The sequence below is a fragment of the Kwoniella dejecticola genome, chromosome 6, assembly GCF_000512565.2.
Source record: "Kwoniella dejecticola CBS 10117 chromosome 6, complete sequence".
Classification (NCBI taxonomy): domain Eukaryota; kingdom Fungi; phylum Basidiomycota; class Tremellomycetes; order Tremellales; family Cryptococcaceae; genus Kwoniella; species Kwoniella dejecticola.
The window spans coordinates 1,169,766-1,190,740 of record NC_089306.1 but is presented as its reverse complement, the minus strand read 5'-3'; the positions used below and the strand labels follow the sequence as shown (position 1 = coordinate 1,190,740).

Here is a 20,975-nt window from a genome sequence, read left to right as displayed (position 1 = left end):
CGAGGTTGGTGTGTCACCCCACGTTGAATCCGAGTCGATACATATGTAGTCCATGCTCACACTCCGGTTTCATTGCTCAACCTCGCTTCGAAGAAGTATCGTACTCGAGTACACGATAACATCTACATTGTTTGGTGTGATAGCTGCAAGCGTCGGCTAGATAGGCTATCACGATAAATCCAGGAGATCAGAGTAGAGCAGCGCTGATACCACTCGAGCATCGGTCAACTTATAACCTCATAAAGTGATCAGCGCTCTCATACATCAATACGACTACCCTAGCCAAATCTACTATTCTCCTCTCCGTCTCGTATCACTTCGTTGTGAAGTCGAGATTGGTGTGAAAATAGACGATGTCCAGCAAATACCTCAATAATTACGCTGCTCCCCCTCCCCCGCCAAGGGATATACACTTCCACACTCCTCCGGAGGGGTACGATCTCAATTATGTCTTCGAGGCCAAGGTATTGAAGTCGAATAAAGTGGAATTGAGGCCGATTATTGTGAGTCCACTGAGCACTGAACATTCAAACCGTCTGTCGCACCCAAGCGAATATGTCATATCTCTTCAAACGCATAAACATGCTCGAACTTCCGCCAATGCACCTTCTGCGCTTGAAGCCTGATGACTCGTTCGACTTAGTCTACTTGCTGATTTGATCAATACGATGTGCATGCTCATAGCCAGTGCTCCATGCTCAAGTGATATTAGAATCATACACCCGATCACCGGAAGTACTTCGATATCTTGGTTTTGCACCTTTCAAAGATCTTGGAGATGTTTTAGTGTGGATTGAAAAAACTTGTAGGAGGGCTTCGGTGAGTTCGGACTCCAGTCTCAAATTTCAATAGCCTCTGCCTCACCACTCCACCCCATTTTGAAGTTGTGACATATGGTCCCCATACAAGGTATAAACATAAAGAAGATCACGCTTGTAGAGGGTGCTGATCTGTAAATCTTCTTCTCAGGATACACTTATGCACGCAATTTACACTCAGCCGTTATCTACGCCCTCGGAAAGTAAGGTCGACCCGAAAGATTATGTGTTCGCTGGAATAATCGGTATGATAGCTTCGAATTACCAGGCTATGATCTGCGAACCTGGTTATATAATGATATTACCTGAGTTTCACGTGAGTCGAACTCGGCCTCACGATCAATACGAAACATCCATACCATCAAATCCGATAAGATTCACATCATCGTCTCCGCCCTCCCCCAGGCCCAAACTCCCTCTTGCTCTCTCCGCTCATCTTGATGACGTTGTGCTGACTTGACCTGGTATACCGCGGTACAAGGCAGCGAACCCACGTTCAAACCCACGCTACTGGTTTAGTGATGCACAGAATATTAGATCATCCTGAGCAAGGTGGATTAGGCTTGAGACGATGTCAATGGATAACAACGACTCTCAATATTGCAAGTCAGAATGCTGCTAAGAGGCTGGGATATAATTATGAGGGTGTCTTGAGATGTATGAGAGTCCTACCACCGGGAAAAGAAGGAGCGAGGGGTGAGTGATTCTGTTCTCAATCAATCAACCTGGCATGTGCCAACGTTCGCAAAGAGACTCCGCATGGGATCCACTGGATATCAGGAAAGTAAGACGTGGCCGAGATCGAGTACCGCGTCGACGCAGAAGTTAATCTTTGTTTGATTGACCAGTTGGACGACAGGACGTCAGACAGTCTGATGGGCAGGTGAGAGACGATTGGTACGCTTCGGTGACTTGGTACGAGTGGGAAGAAGGGGTACGAGACCACGTGGACGGATTGATGAGCAGACAATAATCTAATGCACGCATTCGGATGCACGAGTCGTCACAACTATAGAGGCAGACTGCTGACAATGAAGCAATGCAGCAGTACGTGCGGCGTGGGCACTGATCATGCTGCTGGCACATTGATGATCTCATCTTGAAGGGCAACCCATGTGGAAGGCGATATTTATCTCTTATCGGTAATGGAATACAGGGCTCGTGATCAAGAAAATAGAGTCCCACCACATGGCTGCGGGTCTTTCTCCATCATATGACAGAGAGTCGCGGAAATATTGATAATGCGGAAGCTACATGCCTACAGCGTTTCGCAATCGCTGATAAGGATCACATGACATCCAATGGGATATGGCCGATGTATTTACACCTTTTAGCTCGTCCAAGCCAAACAAAATAGCCTCCTTCTCATTGTCGAGCGAACCGGGTATTTTGGCCGAGGCGTGTCACCTTTATCGTGGTAATCAGATGTGTGGAAAACTGCAATATTCTTCTGCTTGATTAGATTGTGCATCACATTTTGCCATCCACGTGGCTGGTTTCTATATGACTTTCGTGCCAATAGCTAGCGGGAGTCCAAACAGCTAGCTCTCGCGCTGGACATACATCTGATCAGATGAGTGAGCAGCAGGCTATGATGGACCGGCAGGAAGATGATAACACATATAGAAGGCAAGCATGAACGCCGATATCGTTATCTCCTTTCCATCAGGATCGTAGGATCGTAAAAAACGAGAGTCTCAAAGCTCAACGCTCAACGCTCAAACAAACACTCCAGCACACAACATGACCGTGCAACAGATCGCTCGGATTTCAGCCTCAGCTCCTCTTGCCGACATCGTCGCAATCATTGAGCGAGATGGAGGGGTCATAGTAGAAGACTTCCTCTCGTCAGAAGTCGTTGCTGAGATCATGACCGCCATCGAGCCTCATTATAAGAAATTGAAGGCGTATGATGCTACCAGCACTCACTCGGAGTTGGGAAAGAAGTTCTTCCCCGAAGGATCTACAAGAATCTATGGTCTCTTATCGAGAATCCCGGATCAACTCACTACCATCTTGCGATCGCCCGTCTGGCAAGGTGTCATGGAACGTTTCCTCAGGTACGTGAGATATCATTGCTTATCGCCATCATCCATCAGGACGCAGGTGATTCAAAGGAGGGGGAGGGGGAGGGGGCAGCGCTATAATTAATTTTTGGGCATTGTCACAGCGATGAATACTTCTCTTACGTAGGGGAAGAATTCCTCCCGCAGAAAAGTGGATACATGCTATCTACAAGTGCTGCGTTTAGATTGGTCCCAGGAGTCAAGCCTCAGCCGTTCCACAGAGTGAGTGAGCAGCGAACGTCAGACCGGATCTTCCTCCGCGACTTATGATTGACCTTGACTGATGATTGGCCTTCTCAATGATAGGATCAACTGACTTACCAAGTCCGATTCGACCCATCAAACCCCCTGTTCACACCTAAGATCGGCTGTCTGGTCGCCGGATCCAACTGTACAATCAAGAACGGTGCGACCCTTGTTATTCCCGGTAGTCACTTGTGGCCGCATGATCGAATCCCTCAGCGACATGAAGCGACTCATGCGGAAATGAGACCGGGCTCAGCCCTCTTCACCTTAGGCTCTACGTACCACGCTGCAGGGACCAATGTGTGTGAGCCGGAAGACCCAGACGCGGTCAGGACACTGTTCGCAGTCTTCGGACAGAGGGATTATTATAGACATGATCAACAGGAGATTCTCACTGTCCCGCCTGAGCTCGCGCAGAGATTACCGGAAGATATTCGAAAGATCGTCGGTTATTGTGAGTGAACTCCCGATTACTTCCAGATCACGGGCTACGATGTTGAGCGCGCATAAGTGATGGCTGATGTCGTTGATGATGCTATAGCCAAGGCTCTGGGAGGTACGGGATATGTAGAGAATCATCAGGATCCGTTTGAGCTGTTGAATACTTCTCAGCTCGGCAATTTCCGACCTTCCGCGTGATTTTGTATTGAGAGGGAGATCTAGGGAAAGAGGGTATGCGTTATGCGGAAACTCAGAAATCTAAACTCCGGGCGTTTCGCGCTTCGTCGATTGTAGTTTGTACTGTACATGACCAGTATCAGGAATCAGAATATGTCAATGCATATGCAACTGTGTTCAGCTCGACTTAGCCATGATACTGTGCATGCAATCGATTGCATCATAAGCAGCTCGCGGGGATCCGTTATGCATGCGGCTATACTGGTGATCCACCAATGGGCAGAAGAGCAGATTACAGCTCGGAGCCGACACGTGACAACTGACAGCTTCGGGAATTCCGTTATCTATTCCGTCTGTCCGTTCATATAACACCGCTTGCTCAAGATCTACTTTTCACATCGGACTGAATTGCTGTATGATTGTGTCATTGCATATCGAAGATGCCGAAAACAGCCTGTATCAGCTGTCGCCAGAGTCGCATGAGGTGAGACATGCCATCCACCATCTCGCTTCAGTTGCTAAACCTTCGAATTATCACTTCAGGTGCGATCGACCTGATCAACCGACGGAAACCGACGAATTGAAGCCTTGTTCTCGTTGCGAATTCCTCGGACTGGAATGTGTAACTTTGAAGCGTCGTCTGGGCCGTCAGCCCGGCAGCAAGAATATCAAGAAGCGCCGTCTGAGCGAAAACGAGATCGGTTCAGCGAAAACGCCCCGCTCTCCGGGGGGACTTGACCGATATGGACAAACATTGCCCAACCCTCTTTTAGCCCTTGCAACTCAAGCAGAGAACGCGGAGACCTCTCATGCCGCTCCACTACCGTACGTCCTCAGCACATCTTGAGCTGGCGTATGATCGGAATCCCAGATTGAGTGAAATTGATAACCATGACTCGGGCTCAGGTCGGAAGATCCGGAAGCTGTAAGCGACGTCAATGACATCGTTGAACACTTCTCGGACTGGACTGCGAAGGTCACGGCCGATGACTGGAACGAGCGTTTGGCCAGGCGTATCAATGCTGTTTTGAACGACCCCAACGAGGACCAGGACGCTTCTAGCTCGACGGGTGTCCTGGGCCGGCGAGATGTGGGTGATACTCGTTGTATCACTTCGCAAGGGCGAGGTGGGACATTGGACCTCTCAGCTGATCTTAAATGGACAAATCTAGATGCCTCGTCCCGATGCCAGCCCTGATCTCGATCCGATAAGTCTTCAAGTCGTTTCAATGGCTGACGCTCAACACCTATTCCAAGCGTAGGTTTAGATTTGACATGGTCTTGATCGTTAGCTGAATGGTCAAAATCGCAGCTTTCATCAACATGTCAATAATGGAGCCATGTTCTTTGATCCAACCTTACATACTTTGCCATTTGTCCGACAACGGAGTTCTTTCCTCTTGACTGTCATACTCACCTTTGCCAGCTCGTTCGTCTCTATCTGCCCACAAAGATCGATACACCACCAGCTTTTTCGCCATGCCGAACGACTGGAAACGCATGTACGCAGCGGCATGTATCGGTCGATCGAGATTATGCAGGCGCTCATGCTTCTCTCGCTCTGGTCTGATGTACCGCATAATCTATCTCAAGATCGGATGTGGTTGAGGGTATCTGATGCGATCGGAATAACTACGGAACTTCGTCTTGATTCTTCGTCGCCATTCTGTGTGCATCAGGATCCGGCTTACGATGGTCGACTTCGAGATCGTCTGATCCGTAATGCTCAACGAGCATGTCTTGTACTGTATATCCGCGACCGCGTAAGTTGTACAGCGGGACGATCGCATAAAGCTGTTGAAAGCTAAACCTCGACTGCTGTTGCTAGAATACTGCCATGATGGCAGGCCGATATCCGATCTATCCGGAGTCTGTCTTCACTTCAGACGAGTTCTTGACTCAGTGGTACCGAAAACAAGTCAGTATTGCCGTATCGGAAGGTCACGTCAACGAGATGACTGACTAGCTTACAGCATGCCACGCGTTATGACGGAGCACTCTGCGCGTCCGTATCTCTCCGGAAAGCCGTGGTAAGTGTGTCTTTGTTCTTCCGAACAAGCTCTGGCACGCTGCTGATACTTGACGAAGATGAAACTGCATACTCGACTTGCTTCCATCGGTCTCAAGGCAGACTTTCGCCTGGAAATGGAACACATACAGACAGAGTTGGCGCAATGGAGTGACAATTGGCCGACCGAGACCAGATGTGAGTTTTTCAATATTGTTCTCTCACAAATCGAAAAGCGAGTCCACATTGAAGCTATTTCTGAACAATCTGCAGACACACGCGAATACCACAATATTGCGCTATTCTCCACTTTTGTGCTTGCTCTGACGCTCAAAGAGAAGACCCGATCTTCTCCCCGGTCATCTGCTGAAGACGAAGCGTCCATGACCAGGACTTGTGAGACACTAGCTTTTGATGTCTGTTGCGCGGCTATCAATCACTATATCTCTTATCGAGGACTCCACAATGCTGGATCTTACGAGTGAGTCTGGTCAGCTTGTGGTCAAGAAAGCGCGGATTTGTCTTGGCTGAGCTATCCTTCGCAGTATCAACATGGTGGCATTTTGCGCATTATTCATCATTCAGGCGATCGGCCTATCACAGACCTCCCCGCCCTTGTTTGTAGAGGGCTCATCCTCCTTGAATACGCACGGCATGTCAATATGGTCAACTTATCGAATCGCAACGCTACACGAGCTGGTAGTGGAGCTGAAGAAGCAAGGTGGTAATCGTCATGAGCCGCCACCGGAGGCCGCTTGTTCCCGTGTCGAGACGGCAATGGCAAGTAAATTGAACATGGAGTTAAAGCGAGTACAAGCGAATCTGTCCCTTCGATCCAAAAGCGCATTGGGCACAACGGTCCTGCCGACAGAAGCAGAAACGGGTCATCTCCTTGGCACTCTAATCGGAACCCAGAATACGCAAGATTCGACTTTGGACCTGAGCGATATTTTCGGCATGACTTCAAATGTCGACTTGTTCTCCGATCCTGCGAACGGCGGTGAGCCTCTCAATGTAAATTATCATGGCGACCAGGGATTGACCGCAGAAGCAGGAGATTCAGGATTGCTGGCGAATTTGGGGATGGAAGAAAACACCTTCACCAGTCGATATCCTCTTATCCCGCCGGATATGACTGCTTCAGAACCGGAATCAGCGAATCAGCTGTTCTGGCCCGAATGGGATTTCGATACCTTGCTATCGCAGCTTCTCCTACCACAGCCGGGTATGAACAACAGCTAGGGTTCCAAAGGGAATCACAGGTGGTGTTCACGATCGCGTGGGCTTTGTGGCACTTAGTTCCGTCTTACCCGAGTACTTCCCTGGAAATTCACTTGACATGTCAATTGTGCAGTCGCGAGATCCGTTGCGAAATTGTACTGTAGATAGGTTATTGACCTGATTTGTATTGCTCATATATGGCTCGAACATGTGTGACCATATACCTTCAAAGGAGGGAAGTAAAGTATGCAGAAACTCGGGGTCCGTAGGCTCCGATCCTTTGATGACAATCAGAATTGACATCCTTTCGAGGAGCATGACCCCTTGCGAGGGCCGCACTCTCTGACCATGCTGATAAATGCTCTGCAGTAAGAGTCTCAAAGAGTACGACTGCTGAGAGCCAATAAACACAGTCCCCAAAAATTGATGCCTCAAACCGCTATACCCAAGTTTCCGAAACATATCGCCTGGATATCATGTCGTTTCTTCCCTACAACTACCAACCTTCGTTTTCGCCTTATCCCTCATATTCTTACCCTTTCGCGCAGTCTCTCGCCACCCCCGCCCCCGTGTACACCCTGCTGATAATAGGGATGATGATGTTCATGGCTGCCAATGTCATGCCGAATCTCATACCCGAAGCTGATAGGCTCTGGTGAGCAACGCTTCAAGCCGTCGATGATCCCCAAAATCTGATGATATCGATGTCTGTTGACTTGTGTGCAGGCATGTGGCCCCTATGGACCTTCAATGGGGATTTCTCATCATCATTTTCGCTCTGAGTAAGCTGGATATGTCTTCCTACGATGATATGCAGAAATGCTTATGAAGTGCATTACTGTAACCCAGTGGTACAGATGCTAGGAATCGTCCCTGGCGTCCCGCAACTGCACATCACCTACGTCCATATGGCCATTGCCAGCTTATTGTGAGCGTTTTTGGGCCTTCCGTTATTTGTGTTTATAGGGCTGTATTGACAGGTCTGCGGAATAGGTTCATTCTGATGTGGAATCACACTGTCTCTGATATACCTACTCCTAAGGAAGAGAAGAAGCCTTCGTCATCATCGAGCTCGTCCAGACAGAAACCTCGGGAGGAAAAGAAGGAGAAGAAAGAGGAAAAGCCTGAAGAACCTTCACCATGGGATGATCTTCGTGCTCATCCTTCAGCATTCTTGACCACACGACTCAACAAGCTGATGCCTTGGCCTTTCCCGATGGGTCGGGCGAGTCGGAAGGGTAATGAGCTGTGGTGGGAAAAGGGAATGCCTTCTCACGTGTACGTATAGCCTTCTGCCGCCAAGTTGAGGCTCAGCAGACTTGAGGACTACGAACTGATGCTTGATGATGAAAGTGGTCATTTCGATAAACCTGATCCGGATATCCTAAAAAAGGAAAAGGAGGAAGAAGCTAAACGTAAGAAAGAAAAAGAGAAAGCAAGGCTCAAAGAAGAAGAGAAGGTTAAGGAAGCTGAAAAGGCGAAAGAGAAAGAGAGAGCGAAGAAAGAGGCAGAGGCGAAAGAAAAGATGAAAGAGGAGGAAAGTAGGAGAGCCAAGGAGGAGGCTAAGCGGAAGAAGGAACAAACTGAGAGAAAAGCGATGGAGGACAGGTAAGCAGCTCACCGCTGGATTTTAGTGATCAGGGAACATACTGATTTTTTTCTGTAGGCACAAGCAGAAACTGTGGAGAACGAAATGGCTCGCGATGATTATCGGAATCAGTCTCCGTAAGTCATCTCCCAGATGTATCGTAAGTCACAAAAATAACAAGGCTAATTAGCCGGAAAGTCAGCAAGACCTTAGGATTTTTGCTTCTGCTGCTATTCTCTCTGCAGATGGTATCACAAGAGCTCAATCAGCCTTTAGACAGCAATAGCGCAAGCGAGAGCACACCGTCTCGATCGTCAGCTGCTAGTGGCTCGACCTCGACGTCGGCACGACAATCCTCTCGCGCAGCCCAGGAGGAGAAAGAGAAGCTGGCTAAGCTTGCTGCTTTGAAGGAAACGGAGAAAGCTGCTCAATCAGAGAAGTCGAGACCCACTTCTTCATCTGCTTCGTCACCGACGCCGAGAGACACACCCAAGTCGTCTGGTGGATCGTCGTCCTCACGATCTAGCTCAAGCTCTTCCTCTGGCTCCGATTCGAAGGATAAAGAGAGATCAAGGGCTCCTGAGTCTGACAAGAAGGCCCCAAGTAGTACGATCGTGACAAATGCGGATCCTGATGGCGGTGGTATTGGCGTACCTTATCGCGTGAGCACCCGTTCTGGCTTCGCCGCAGAGCAGAAGTGAATGTCCTTTCCCGATCTACGCTGATTTCTACGAATAATTGGTAGGTCGGCTTTGGAATGCATTATATCCATACGCCGGATGCAGCCAAAAAGCAAGATCTGGTCCTACCAAGTATGACGATTCCGAGTACAGGAATGTCGCATCCTCCCTTGACTACCACTTATAGACAGTATGCGAATTAGTCGATTATGCATTTTGTTCGCTGCACGGCCCTTATCTTATCTATGAATGCTGCCTACTTTCCCACGGTGTGTTGCAATGACGCGATGCTTCTCGGGTGGTTGACGCGACTCTTTGCAAGGTCCGGAATGACAAGTTGAATTTCCTTTTCTGAACTTCATCTCTTCCTTCTTCAGCCATTCATTTAATGCTGCAAGCAAACTCAGTAGTGGGAACGTGAGCTCCCTCAACATGGCGAGGATCCTTAAGAGACCTGCGCCAGCTCAGCATTCAGATGACGAAGAGCGAGAGGATGTTCGTGCGAGAGAGGTGAGTCATCTCGAGATGCCATCTTCTCTTGATGATATCTACGTACGCGGGCAGCTGATGGCTTGGACCCGATCAGAGGAAACGGGTTAAGATTGAGAAAGGCCTCGAGGCGCAAGGTCGACAGGCGAATGCGGAAGAGGTCAATGATGATACTGGATCAGATTCAACAGCTTCCTTGTCTGATCCAGAAGAGGAAGAATCGTCTGATGAGGATGAGTCCATGGAAGAGGATGGAGAGGCCGAGTGGCAGGACGACGCTCTATTACAAGCGTATGAAGAGTCCAGGCAGCGACAGAAAGGGTACATCGGGGTAAATCCTTCGCCCTCTATTAAGTCCTGGCGGCATCGGCTGACACGCATTGTCCAGGCAACATCCCAAGGTGGCATACTGAAGTCAATCAATCTGGTCGATTTCATGTGTCATCGACATCTGACCGTTGAGTTTGGTCCAAAAATGAACTTCCTCGTTGGTCATAACGGCAGTAAGTCAGCATGCATCGTCTTCTCTTGCGTTCCATCGCCTGACGAGTCTGTTTGCAGGTGGTAAATCTGCCGTACTTACTGCTATAGCGGTTGCGCTGGGCGGGAAAGCTATGACTACTGGTCGGGGCCAAGGTCTCAAGGATTTGATACGGAAAGGAGCTGAGTGGGTACCATCCGGTGGTGGTCTCGCTACCATAAGCTAACGATCTTGCAGAAAAGCGGTGATAACTCTCGTCATGGCCAATGCTGGCCCACGAGCATTCAAACCTGATGTCTATGATCCTCATATTGTCATTGAAAGAACAATATCCAGTAATGGATCGACCGGCTACAAGTTCAAATCCTCCAAGGACGGAAAGATCTTGGCCAGCAAACGATCAGAATTAACAGCCATCTGCGATAATTTCCATATCACCATTGACTCGCCTCTAACAATCTTGACGCAAGATCAAGCTAGAAGTTTTTTGCAGAACTCTGACGCCCAGACGCTGTACAAGGTAAGCATCATGTCTGCGCCATTTGAATGAACGTAAAGCCTGACGTGCCATTTGTAGTTCTTCCTGACCGGTACCCAACTGGCAACCTTACTCGAAACGTATCAAAGTTCGAAACAGAACATCGAGCAAATCGAGGCTCACATCCACAGACAGGAAGACGCTGTGCCCGCGCTGAAAGAGAAGATTGTAGTCCTTCGACGCAGACTCGCAGCTTCCGAAGCCATAGTACAGCAGAAGGCTCGATACAAGGATATACTCAATCAAATGGCTTGGGCGTTTGTGATTCAGAGGGAAAAAGTGAGCCACCCAAATCGCCTATGTGATTGAGTGTTGGCTGACCATGCATCAGGCGCGAGACAAGGAGCAGGAAGTGGTGCGGGAAAAAGAGAGCAAAATTGATCAGGCTCAGCTTGAGGTCAACAGTAAGGAGGTGTGTATCATTCTTGTCTCACGGCTTTCCCCTTGCTCACTTTATTCGGTCGAGCAGAAGAAGAGTATAGTTCTGGCCGATGAGATTAAGAAGACCGAAGAAGAAATTAGCAATCACGATGAGGCGCGTAGACCACTTCAGAAGGCAGTCTCCGATGCCAAAGACAGGGTCAAGAAGGCAAAGCAAGAGGTTATAGGCATCGATGTGGGTTGCTCAGTGACCAGTAAACTGACTAGCTGACCCGTGACTCATTTGTAGAGCGATATCGCTCAGATAAAGGAGGACCTCGATTCTGATCACGGCGGGTTACGGATACTTCAAGCTAAGATCGACGCTAAGCTGAAAATGAATGTTGACGCTCAACGAAATGAGCATGCCAAGCTAGTCAATGATCGAGGCAAATTTGAGGACCTGATTGGTAGAATGAGAAAAGACAAGCCGAAAAAACAACAGCAGTTGATGGAAAAGTCCTCTGATCTGAAAATTGCTAAGACCAAAGTCCAAGACATACAATATCAGATTGATCAGCAGAACAACATTGCCCGAAACATTCAAGAGAAGATCAACAATCTTGAAGGTCAGTCCTTAAATCGACTTTCAGCTTTTGGACAAGGTCTAGACAATGTCATGAGGGAGATCGACAGGACGAGATGGAGACATTCCCCTCCCCTCGGCCCTCTGGGCATGTACGTCAAGCTCCAAGACCACTACTACAGGGACATCGTCCAGTCCATCTTGGGCAATACACTTTGTTCTTTCGCCGTAAGGGACCCTCAAGACAGGAGCACGCTCATCGCCATCCTCCAAAAGCATATGAGGACGTAAGTCTAGCCAACCGATACGCGTACACGAGATTGCTCATCGGTTTGTACAGTGGCTATCGACCAGGCACAGGTCAAAATCAACCCCCCGCGGTGTTGTTGCATCATGGGGATGTGTTCGACTTCTCGAGAGGAGATCTGGCCCGTGTTGGTCCGACAATCCTGAGTAAACTGACTGTAAGCATGTTTCATGTGTGGCACGATTTGCAGCTAAATCTTAGTTGATCAGGTCGAAAATCAAGACGTATTACGCCTGCTCATCACGCTGCATCGAATCGAGAGGACTTTCCTGGCTAAAACGGTTCAGGAAGCAAACAACGAGATGAAGCGTATGCACAACAACAGAATATTGGACCAAGTTAGCTACTACTCAGCCGATCATCAACAAATCTCTGGAACAATTTCGTCAGTATCTGATCATGTTCTACCACGCCACAACATGCTCTGTCTTGACAACAGAATGCTGACTCAATTTTGCAGGAGCAAACAATCTGGCCCTACCCCTCATTGGAAAGGCTTCTTGTTATTCACCAAGGATCTTAAAGACGAGGTTCAGTACGTAATCTTCGTCAACGAGTAGATCGCCTAGACTGACGTTTCGCCTGCATAGACGAGCACGGGAGGATCTGCATCAGTGCGATGCAGCAATTCAGGAGCTTGCCGAACAGAAGCGGCAAGCTCAACAGAAAGTGCAAGATATGAATGGCGAATTGAAGGAAATCTCAGTGAATTTGGCGAAGCATACCGTGCAATACATGATTGGTCGTGCTGACCTAAGCCTATGATAGGTGGGCATCAAAAAGCTTCAAAATAGTTTACCGACTGCAGAAGCTCGGCTTGACGAGATACGAGAGAAACTTGCCGAGATATCTTCGACTGAGATGGAGAATTGGGAAGCCGATCGAGAGGTACTTTTATGCCTGCTCGCCTCTTAATCCGGCACTAGGGATGAGACTGACCCTCAGAGACCGACACAGGATCGGCTTCGAATCATAGCGCATAAGGAGTCGCAATTGCAGCAGTTCCTGGACGAAAGACAGCGAAGGAATGAAGATATGACTAGATATGAACAGGAGGTGCTCAACCGACAGAAAGCCGTGGACGATCACGATCCGCAAAAAAATAAGCAAACTGTATGTTCTCGTCTGCCTTCATCGATGTGCATTGAACCCTCGATTTTACTTTTGTCTTTGTTGCTGACGGCACGTCCAGAAATTGTTGACTACTTTAGTTCAACAACGTACGGATGTAATCCAAAAGAGGGATTACTACGGTCGGAAACAAAGAGCCTACGAACAAGAGAAGAACCAAGCTGCAGCTACGGTCACAGTCTTACAAAATGAAGTCAACGTACGTGGCATGTGCTACCCCATCACGTAACTGCATACTCCCAGTCAGCGCTAACCAACTCTTCCGTATATTAGCAATGGACCGAGAGAGCCAGAAATTTCTGCGCTATCAGAGTCGAAACCACCCGAAGTGTCAAGGACCTCACATCTGAGAGAAACACCCTGGAAGCCTCCATCAAAGAAGCAGAGCAACAGTGAGAGGCCTCATGTCACCAAGTTTGCACAAGCTCGGGCGGCTAATCGTGTAAACAGGCTCGGGGTCGATACGAGTCAGCTTATGGCCGAACTCAGAAAGGCAAAGACAACCCACAATGACGCGCGGCAGAACATTGCTCAGATGAAGCGCATCAACAAGGTAAGCTCGCATCGTCCGCTGAATCGGTCTCAGCGCTCATTTCTCAGGACAGATCTTCCACCGCGCTATCGTCGCTCGACAACGTTGGTGGTCTGACAACCGAAGCAATACCGCTATCAGAGCAAAGACTGCTTTTATCCACTTTGAGGGCTTGAGGGGCATGGAAGGCAGATTGGAATTTGATCATGAAAAAGAGAAACTTCATTTGATCGTGCGTAGATGCTGGAGACCTTCATGCGAATGTCAAACACTCGTAATGCTAAATCAATTCCGGGCGACGGTACAAATAGATACACACCACGACCCGCGAGGAGAACGAGGATGGCGGGCTTACGCAGAGATCGCATTACAAATCTGCCAAAGTGCTGTCGGGCGGTGAAAGGTCTTTCTCGACGGTATCACTCCTGCTCGCTTTGTGGTCCACTATTCCGTGCCCGATCAGGGCACTTGACGAATGGGATGTCTTCCTTGATGCTGCGAACAGGAAGGTGGCTGCCAAGTCCCTCATGGACGGTGCGAGGGAGAGCGATAACAAACAGTTCATTCTCATCACGCCACAGGTAAGTGACTATTCTGTCCCTCTTCTGCTAGTCGGGAGCCGAGCTGATGATGTGACTCAGGACATGTCTGGTATCGAAGTTGGAGGACCAGATAAAAGGTTGATCAGAATGGCGGACCCGAACCGCAATCAGTGAGTCAAGTTCAATCGAGGTCACACGGTGCGAATCGAGCTGATTATGCTTTGAAAGGGGCACTTTGGCATTCTAAGCATAAAGAGATGATCGGAGCATGACCTTCTAAGAAAGCTCATTGAGTGAAGAAGCAAGCGGGTTGTATTAAGGAGTATATGTATATGACTAACGACTTATGACGATCAATGGAAGACATGCATAATACAGTGTATATGTCTAACATCTATGGGTATCGCTTGCTGGGGTATCCATGATAAAGGTATATGTATTGACTTGGCACTTCCTTCCGCAATAATCATACTAGAAATACAAGTGGTGCTCCGAATTGTCCTTTTTCTTTTCCTCTTTCTTCATCTCCTTCTCCTATAGTAGGATGAGAGTTCCGCTCAACAGTCCCAATACACTGCCCAATATCCAGCCTTGACTGCTACTTATTGGGCTTGTCGCACCGCTAGATGGACTAGAGGTAGTTGCGGGACTACTACTTGCCCCATTTCCAGCTCCGCCACCTGAAGTCGGACTGGTCGACTCGGGATCCGTAGGTGAAGGAACAGAATTGAATCCTTCTCCATATGGCCAGAAGTCTCCAGAAGTCGGAGGCATGAAGCACGTCAATCCCAACGCCGTGCCATTAACGAACTGGAACTCCGAGTCTGGCGGTAAAGTCAGATTCAAGTCTTGGACCGAGTCAGGTTCGAGAAGGAGTGGGACAGGCTGATGAGGCGTTTTAGCTTCGGTCGTACAATTAGGTCCGTATGTCCCGATGAACGAAGTATTCCCGACGAAAGAATTGTTAGAGATTGTGAAATTATCGGCACTGGAAATACCCATTCCGAAGGCAAAGGCACCACTGAAGAGATTATCCTTGATTATTGCGCCCGTAGATTTGTTGGTACCGTAACGACCGTCGGAGAACCAAACGTTCGGACCAACGGCTATCCCAATTTTGATTATTGCACTAGCGTTGTTAGATCCGAAAGTATCGTTTCCTAGCTGCGTGGCGAAACCCCCGTAGATGTTATTGGACTCGACGAGAGTGTTGGAGAAATTACCCTCGGGGAGCCAGGGGAGGACGTCGACCATGTTGATACCGCCTAACATCGTACGAGTTTTGACGTTGATGGTATTATTGCGAATGACGGACGAGGGAGCACCGAAAACTACGATACCACCGTCGGTGGCGTCGACGATGTTGTTGTTTTGGACGAGACTGTCCGCACATGAGAGCGAAATGCCGTCCGCCCACTGAAAAGCACAGAGACAGGAAAGATCAGCTTACTTCTCTGCTTGCGCAATCTTGATTTTGTTTTTTGGGTGTATATGATGGGTGAAAGTCTCACGTACATTCTGGAAATAGTCTCGACCACAAGGACCAATATCATTGTTCTGCACGGTGATATTTAGACAATTGAAAGTACCCTCCGCACTGTCAAGGTGAAATCCAAGCACATCAATCAGCTGCACTTCGAGTCCGATAATTTCGATGGAAAGACCGATTTACAGATGCAAGCAAGACCAACCCCTATATACAGGCCAAATCAAATCAGCATGATCTCAACATCATGACATCAAGCTGAAATTGATAACATACCTAGGATCATACGACTTGACGTATTCAATCACCTGATTCTGATTCTGACCACCAAATTCAATGTTGCCTCCTCCAGCTGTATATATATCCTCGTTGTCCAATCTATTTCCGTTAATCTGCTCACCCGCCGAGATGGATCATGAGTGCTAGTCCTTCCGGTTAAGTTTACGATAGCTCACTTGGATATTCTTCAGCTTAGCGCCATTCAGTCCGGTATCTTGAGCCATTACAGACGTCGTCTTATTGAATCCGACCATCTTCAGCGTTGCTCTTGTATCGTCTGTCGGGTAACCTTCGGTCGATATTTCCTATTTGGGAGCTCTATCAGCTGACACTCCTTCTGAAAGCCTGATTGGACTGAACAACACACGGTCAAACAAAGCTTACCTGATTTGCAGCTGTGTAGTTGAGCTGTTCACTGAGTTCGTACACTTGCGAAGCGCATAGCTGTAGAGTGTATCCCGCTCCCCCGTCCGTGATCAATTTCTGCAATCCCGCTGTATCGACTGAGCTGGGCGTACATGCTGCTGATGCCGAGATTGTCAGTATGGCTGAGGCGATTATAGACGCGATGGTATACCGCATGATTACTGATTCGATTGGCGAGAAAAGATATTATAAGGAGTTGGATGACAGGTCGTGCGTCGTTGACGACCGCGGTCGGGAAGGGGATGAAGCTGGCGAAAAAAGAGAAAAGACAGGACGAGGCTTGCCCTCTGGTTGTTGATCTACAATAGCAATGTAAATGTGGAAGAGAAGGTTATCGAATGAGCAGAGATGATAGATTTGACCAAGTCAACACTGCAGCCGCTTGATAGTATCGCATCTCATACCCAACTATATCGCTGCTGTGCATAGGTAAAAAGAGTATGCCTATGCCCGAAATGCCAAGTTTTATCTATGCAAAAGTGGAGGTCATTGCGTATGCTATCAACGCGTACGAGTGCAACAAACAAATATAAATTGGTGATGACCCTGTTTTCTTCACCGCTAAATTGATTAGAGCGGGGAAAGAACCCTTGATGGTTCCTATAATCACACTAATAAAAAACATCCGAACAGCTTAAATGTTTGATCCGAGACCTATGCTGACGCCACAACGTGTTTCATCTAAGCACCAGAAAGCGGGATAGACCGCAAGTTAAGTCCGCAGAATAGCGAATTATCTGGACGGCACTGATAAGTCATTCAGAAACCCAAAGAGATCTGCCACGATGATTTCATCGACTATTACCGCCACGTTTGTACCATGCTCACCCAACGATGTCAATGAGCGCGTCTTGGATTCCCTCGCCAACGTCGTGCTGTCATTGATGAGGAGCAATCAGTCTAGCTAAAGAAAGCAAAAACGTTCGCGACTTATCTGTTACTCAGAACAGCTCATCAACTTCCTGACGTGCCCCAAATCCGCCTGCATCGACCTGCTGGATCTGCTGCATCAGGATGTCTTTCAAAAAGGATGAAGAGGCCGGCGGAATGTGTATGTCCTCCTTTCTCGCTCCGACATCGTATATGTCATTCAAGCTGATCACCAATCCCAATGTACTCTTCTTGGATAGCGTTCTACCACGACAAGTCCACCATCTTACAAGAAGCGCGGTGTTTCAATGAATCCCCTATTTCTCCTAGAAAATGCCGTGCCCTCTTGACTAGGATAGTGTACCTGTTGTACGTGGGGGAGACATTCTCGACACAAGAAGCCACAACGTTGTTCTTCGGAGTAACCAAGCTATTCCAACACAAAGATGTGGGTCACGGTCTCAGATTTAAGTGCCGGGTATGCCAAAGACTGATATTCCGACGACAACTCAGGCCGCCCTCCGACAAATGGTGTATCTTGTAATCAAGGAATTATCAACAATCGCTGAAGACGTCATCATGGTCACTTCGTCAATCATGAAGGACATGCAGCCTAATTTGGAGGTTGTATATAGACCGAATGCCATCAGAGCTTTGGCAAGAATCATCGACGTGAGTCCGATGACACGAGTATCACACATGCCATTTCGCCCCTAGCAGATGTCTGTTCATAAACAGGACGAAGCTGATCACTTTTCCCGCTTTTAGGCACAATCCGTTCAATCGGTCGAGAGATTCTTCAAATCCGCCTTGGTCGACAGATCGTCCTCCATCTCATCTGCTTCACTCGTATCATCTTACCACCTCTTCCCCCTTTCGCCCTCAATCATCAAGCGATGGTCAAATGAAGCTCAAGAGGCGGTCAACGCTAAATCCGTATCTTCTTTCTCTTCCAACGCTTCAGCATACTTGTCGGGAGGCCAATCAGGTGGATACCAAGCTGTTGCCTCGTCTAGCTACATCATGCAATATCACGCCTTGGGATTGTTGTATTTGATCAGAGAAAAGGATAGGATGGCAATCACCAAGATGGTTCAACAGCTTGGATCTGGTTCGAAAGGGTCTGGAATTATCAAGAACCCGATGGCTATGTGCATGTTGATCAGATTCGCTAGAAAGGTGATGGATGAGGATCCGAAGTGAGTGTATGACCTACGATTTGCCCGTCTAAACTGCTCTACCTTGTTCTTCGCCTTGGTCTGGGCTCGTCGCGCTCGCCTATGGGTGTGCCTTTGCCTTGTCGGAATGCTGACCCTTCATTAGTGTTCGAAAGCAGATGCACGAATACCTTGAAACCCTCCTCCGACACAAGTCAGAGATGGTCAACATCGAAGCTGCACGAGCGATCTGTGAGATGAGGGATGTTCAACCTGGAGATCTATACAGAACTGTTGCCGGTAAGGTGGACTCTCAGCCATTCCGCCAGGATAACACGCTTATCCCCTTATACAGTGCTTCAACTCTTCATGAATTCTCCCAAACCTGTCATCAAATTCGCCGCCGTCAAAACTCTCAACAAGCTCGCCCAGATCCTCCCGCAATCAGTCGCTACAGTCAACGTCGAGCTCGAGAACCTTATCACCGATTCCAACCGAAGTATCGCGACATATGCCATCACTACTTTACTTAAGGTAAGCTGATCTGCCGGGGCCGTATCGTGAGAGTCAGCTGACGCATCTCGCTGTTATAGACCGGTAATGAAGCTTCGGTCGATCGATTGATGAAGCAGATCTCCTCATTCATGGCTGACATCACCGACGAATTCAAGATTATCGTTGTGGATGCCATCAGATCATTATGCCTCAAATTCCCGGCCAAGCAAGCAATTATGCTTTCATTCCTTTCTGGTGTTTTGAGGGATGAAGGTGGATATGATTTCAAGCATGCTGTTGTGGAGGCGATTTTCGACATGATCAAATTCATCAAAGACTGCAGAGAGACTGGTAGGTCAACTTCTTCCCGAGTAACTTTGCTGGGAACGTGTCAGCGACGTATTCACTGACATTGCTTGACGCTGCAGCTCTCGCACACCTTTGTGAATTCATCGAAGATTGCGAGTTCACCAAGCTATCTGTCCGAATCCTGCATCTGCTGGGTATTGAGGGCCCTAAAACTCGAAACCCTACCAAATTCATCCGATATATCTACAACCGAGTCGTTCTTGAGAATGCCGTCGTCCGAGCCGCTGCCGTCAGCAGTCTTGCGAAATTCGGCGTTTGCATCGATGACAAAACCGTCATGAAGTCCGTCAATGTCCTTCTCAGACGATGTTTGGACGATGTCGATGATGAAGTTCGAGACCGTGCGGCTATGTACATCAAGGTATTGGAGGAGAAGTCGTTAGCCGATGTCTTCGTTCGAGAAGGTGGGCCCGTCTTACCAGTCATTGCTGTAGCTTCCCGCTGATTTCTTCCCTCCCTTATTGTAGAGGCCACGTTCTCTCTTGGTCAGTTGGAAGAGCAGCTTGTATCATATGTCAAGGACGAGACCAAGCACGCTTCAGCCTTCGACGTCTCCTCGATCCCTAGAGTCAGCAAAGAAGCAGCTGCAGCTGAAATCGCACACAACCGGCCATCTGCCTTGGATATCGCCGGCCCTTCCTCTTCGAAAGCTGCCGAACCTACCCCTCAAGCGTCAAGCTCTTCCGAGGGTCAAGCCTCGTCGTATGCTGCTCAATTGGCCGCTGTACCGGAACTAGAATCCTACGGACCGGTCTTGCGCTCATCGAGTAAACCTGTCGAGTTAACCGAAAGCGAAACCGAATATGTAGTGTCCGCCGTCAAGCATATATACAAAGACCACATCGTGTTCCAGTTCAACGTTTCAAATACTATTCCCGATACCGTCCTGGAACAAGTAGCGGTTATAATGACGCCGTCACCGGACTCAGGCCTGACAGAGGACTTCATTGTCCCGATAGACTCTCTGACTGCTTCCTCCGGATCCAGTGCCATCTACGTGTCCTTCACCAGAGACGACCCCGCAACTTATGCTGCTGGAACTTTCGGATGCACGCTTAAATTTGTCTCGAAGGAGATCGATCCGAACTCAGGCGAACCGGAAGAAGAGGGCTATGACGATGAGTATCAAGTTGAAGAATTGGATCTCGGTGCTGGTGACGTGAGTCTGCTCCCACATTCCGTCTAATGCGAAAGACTTGTTGCTGATAGCTTGCGCTTGATGCTCAGTACATCACACCCACTTATGTGACATTCTCGAGTGAATGGGACAAATTGGCAGATTCGGCAAGTCTGACTGAGACTTTCGCTCTGTCCTCTTCGGAATCCTTGAAGGGTGAGTACAATTTTCTGGCTTTAATTCTTGCTGCTTACTGATCTGATTCGTCTTGTTCTGGTATCTAGACGCATGTAAATCCCTGATAGAGGTGCTCAACATGTTACCGCTCGGAGGAACCGAAACTCCCGCTTCAAACTCTGTACACACCCTGAACTTGTCCGGTCTAGTGATACCAACGAACGATTCTGAAAAGTCCACAAAGGTATTAGCCAGATGCCGAATGACTTATTCGCCTGGCAATGGAGTTACTCTCGAATTGAGCGTGAGAGCAGAGAATGAACAAGGTGCTAGATTGGTTATGGCTGCTATTTAGTCCGTTTCCGTTTCATTTCATATGCCAGATCTG

The 20,975-nt window shown here is 48.4% G+C and overlaps 7 protein-coding genes across 7 annotated transcripts; 6 read left to right on the top strand and 1 right to left on the bottom strand.

Moving 5' to 3' along the window:
• Window positions 1-353: 353 nt before the first annotated feature.
• I303_105304 (uncharacterized protein) lies at window positions 354-1,791 on the top strand (the record flags this gene model as incomplete). The annotated part of the gene is made up of 5 exons (XM_018408542.1): window positions 354-503; window positions 685-819; window positions 970-1,134; window positions 1,304-1,514; window positions 1,667-1,791. The coding sequence occupies 5 exons, from the start codon at window positions 354-356 to the stop codon at window positions 1,789-1,791; spliced, it is 786 nt and encodes a 261-aa protein (XP_018262233.1).
• A 770-nt stretch (window positions 1,792-2,561) lies between these two features.
• Window positions 2,562-3,769, top strand: I303_105303 (uncharacterized protein; the record flags this gene model as incomplete). Its single annotated transcript, XM_065969131.1, has 4 exons — window positions 2,562-2,878; window positions 2,989-3,106; window positions 3,191-3,584; window positions 3,672-3,769. The coding sequence occupies 4 exons, from the start codon at window positions 2,562-2,564 to the stop codon at window positions 3,767-3,769; spliced, it is 927 nt and encodes a 308-aa protein (XP_065825203.1).
• Window positions 3,770-4,227: 458 nt separating this feature from the next.
• On the top strand, window positions 4,228-6,998 carry I303_105302 (uncharacterized protein; the record flags this gene model as incomplete). The annotated part of the gene is made up of 10 exons (XM_065969130.1): window positions 4,228-4,232; window positions 4,292-4,573; window positions 4,655-4,838; window positions 4,921-5,006; window positions 5,061-5,511; window positions 5,577-5,666; window positions 5,722-5,778; window positions 5,837-5,954; window positions 6,030-6,237; window positions 6,302-6,998. 10 exons carry the CDS (start codon window positions 4,228-4,230, stop codon window positions 6,996-6,998), a joined length of 2,178 nt encoding a protein of 725 aa, XP_065825202.1.
• Window positions 6,999-7,453: 455 nt separating this feature from the next.
• On the top strand, window positions 7,454-9,448 carry I303_105301 (uncharacterized protein; the record flags this gene model as incomplete). The annotated part of the gene is made up of 8 exons (XM_065969129.1): window positions 7,454-7,632; window positions 7,704-7,759; window positions 7,827-7,905; window positions 7,971-8,255; window positions 8,331-8,585; window positions 8,644-8,702; window positions 8,764-9,227; window positions 9,311-9,448. 8 exons carry the CDS (start codon window positions 7,454-7,456, stop codon window positions 9,446-9,448), a joined length of 1,515 nt encoding a protein of 504 aa, XP_065825201.1.
• Window positions 9,449-9,677: 229 nt separating this feature from the next.
• I303_105300 (uncharacterized protein) lies at window positions 9,678-14,385 on the top strand (the record flags this gene model as incomplete). The annotated part of the gene is made up of 21 exons (XM_018408545.1): window positions 9,678-9,755; window positions 9,832-10,065; window positions 10,123-10,237; window positions 10,296-10,401; window positions 10,453-10,735; window positions 10,793-11,032; window positions 11,085-11,165; window positions 11,223-11,369; window positions 11,424-11,986; window positions 12,040-12,163; window positions 12,216-12,391; window positions 12,467-12,541; window positions 12,597-12,711; window positions 12,775-12,894; window positions 12,964-13,119; window positions 13,199-13,336; window positions 13,411-13,529; window positions 13,588-13,690; window positions 13,743-13,901; window positions 13,981-14,250; window positions 14,311-14,385. 21 exons carry the CDS (start codon window positions 9,678-9,680, stop codon window positions 14,383-14,385), a joined length of 3,477 nt encoding a protein of 1,158 aa, XP_018262236.1.
• Window positions 14,386-14,745: 360 nt separating this feature from the next.
• Window positions 14,746-16,558, bottom strand: I303_105299 (uncharacterized protein; the record flags this gene model as incomplete). Its single annotated transcript, XM_065969128.1, has 6 exons — window positions 14,746-15,627; window positions 15,727-15,808; window positions 15,884-15,904; window positions 15,974-16,089; window positions 16,153-16,281; window positions 16,361-16,558. 6 exons carry the CDS (start codon window positions 16,556-16,558, stop codon window positions 14,746-14,748), a joined length of 1,428 nt encoding a protein of 475 aa, XP_065825200.1.
• An 858-nt stretch (window positions 16,559-17,416) lies between these two features.
• I303_105298 (uncharacterized protein) lies at window positions 17,417-20,942 on the top strand (the record flags this gene model as incomplete). Its single annotated transcript, XM_018408547.2, has 11 exons — window positions 17,417-17,453; window positions 17,533-17,720; window positions 17,786-17,944; window positions 18,041-18,471; window positions 18,596-18,729; window positions 18,785-18,963; window positions 19,023-19,275; window positions 19,353-19,697; window positions 19,761-20,452; window positions 20,521-20,626; window positions 20,695-20,942. The coding sequence occupies 11 exons, from the start codon at window positions 17,417-17,419 to the stop codon at window positions 20,940-20,942; spliced, it is 2,772 nt and encodes a 923-aa protein (XP_018262238.2).
• Window positions 20,943-20,975: the final 33 nt, after the last annotated feature.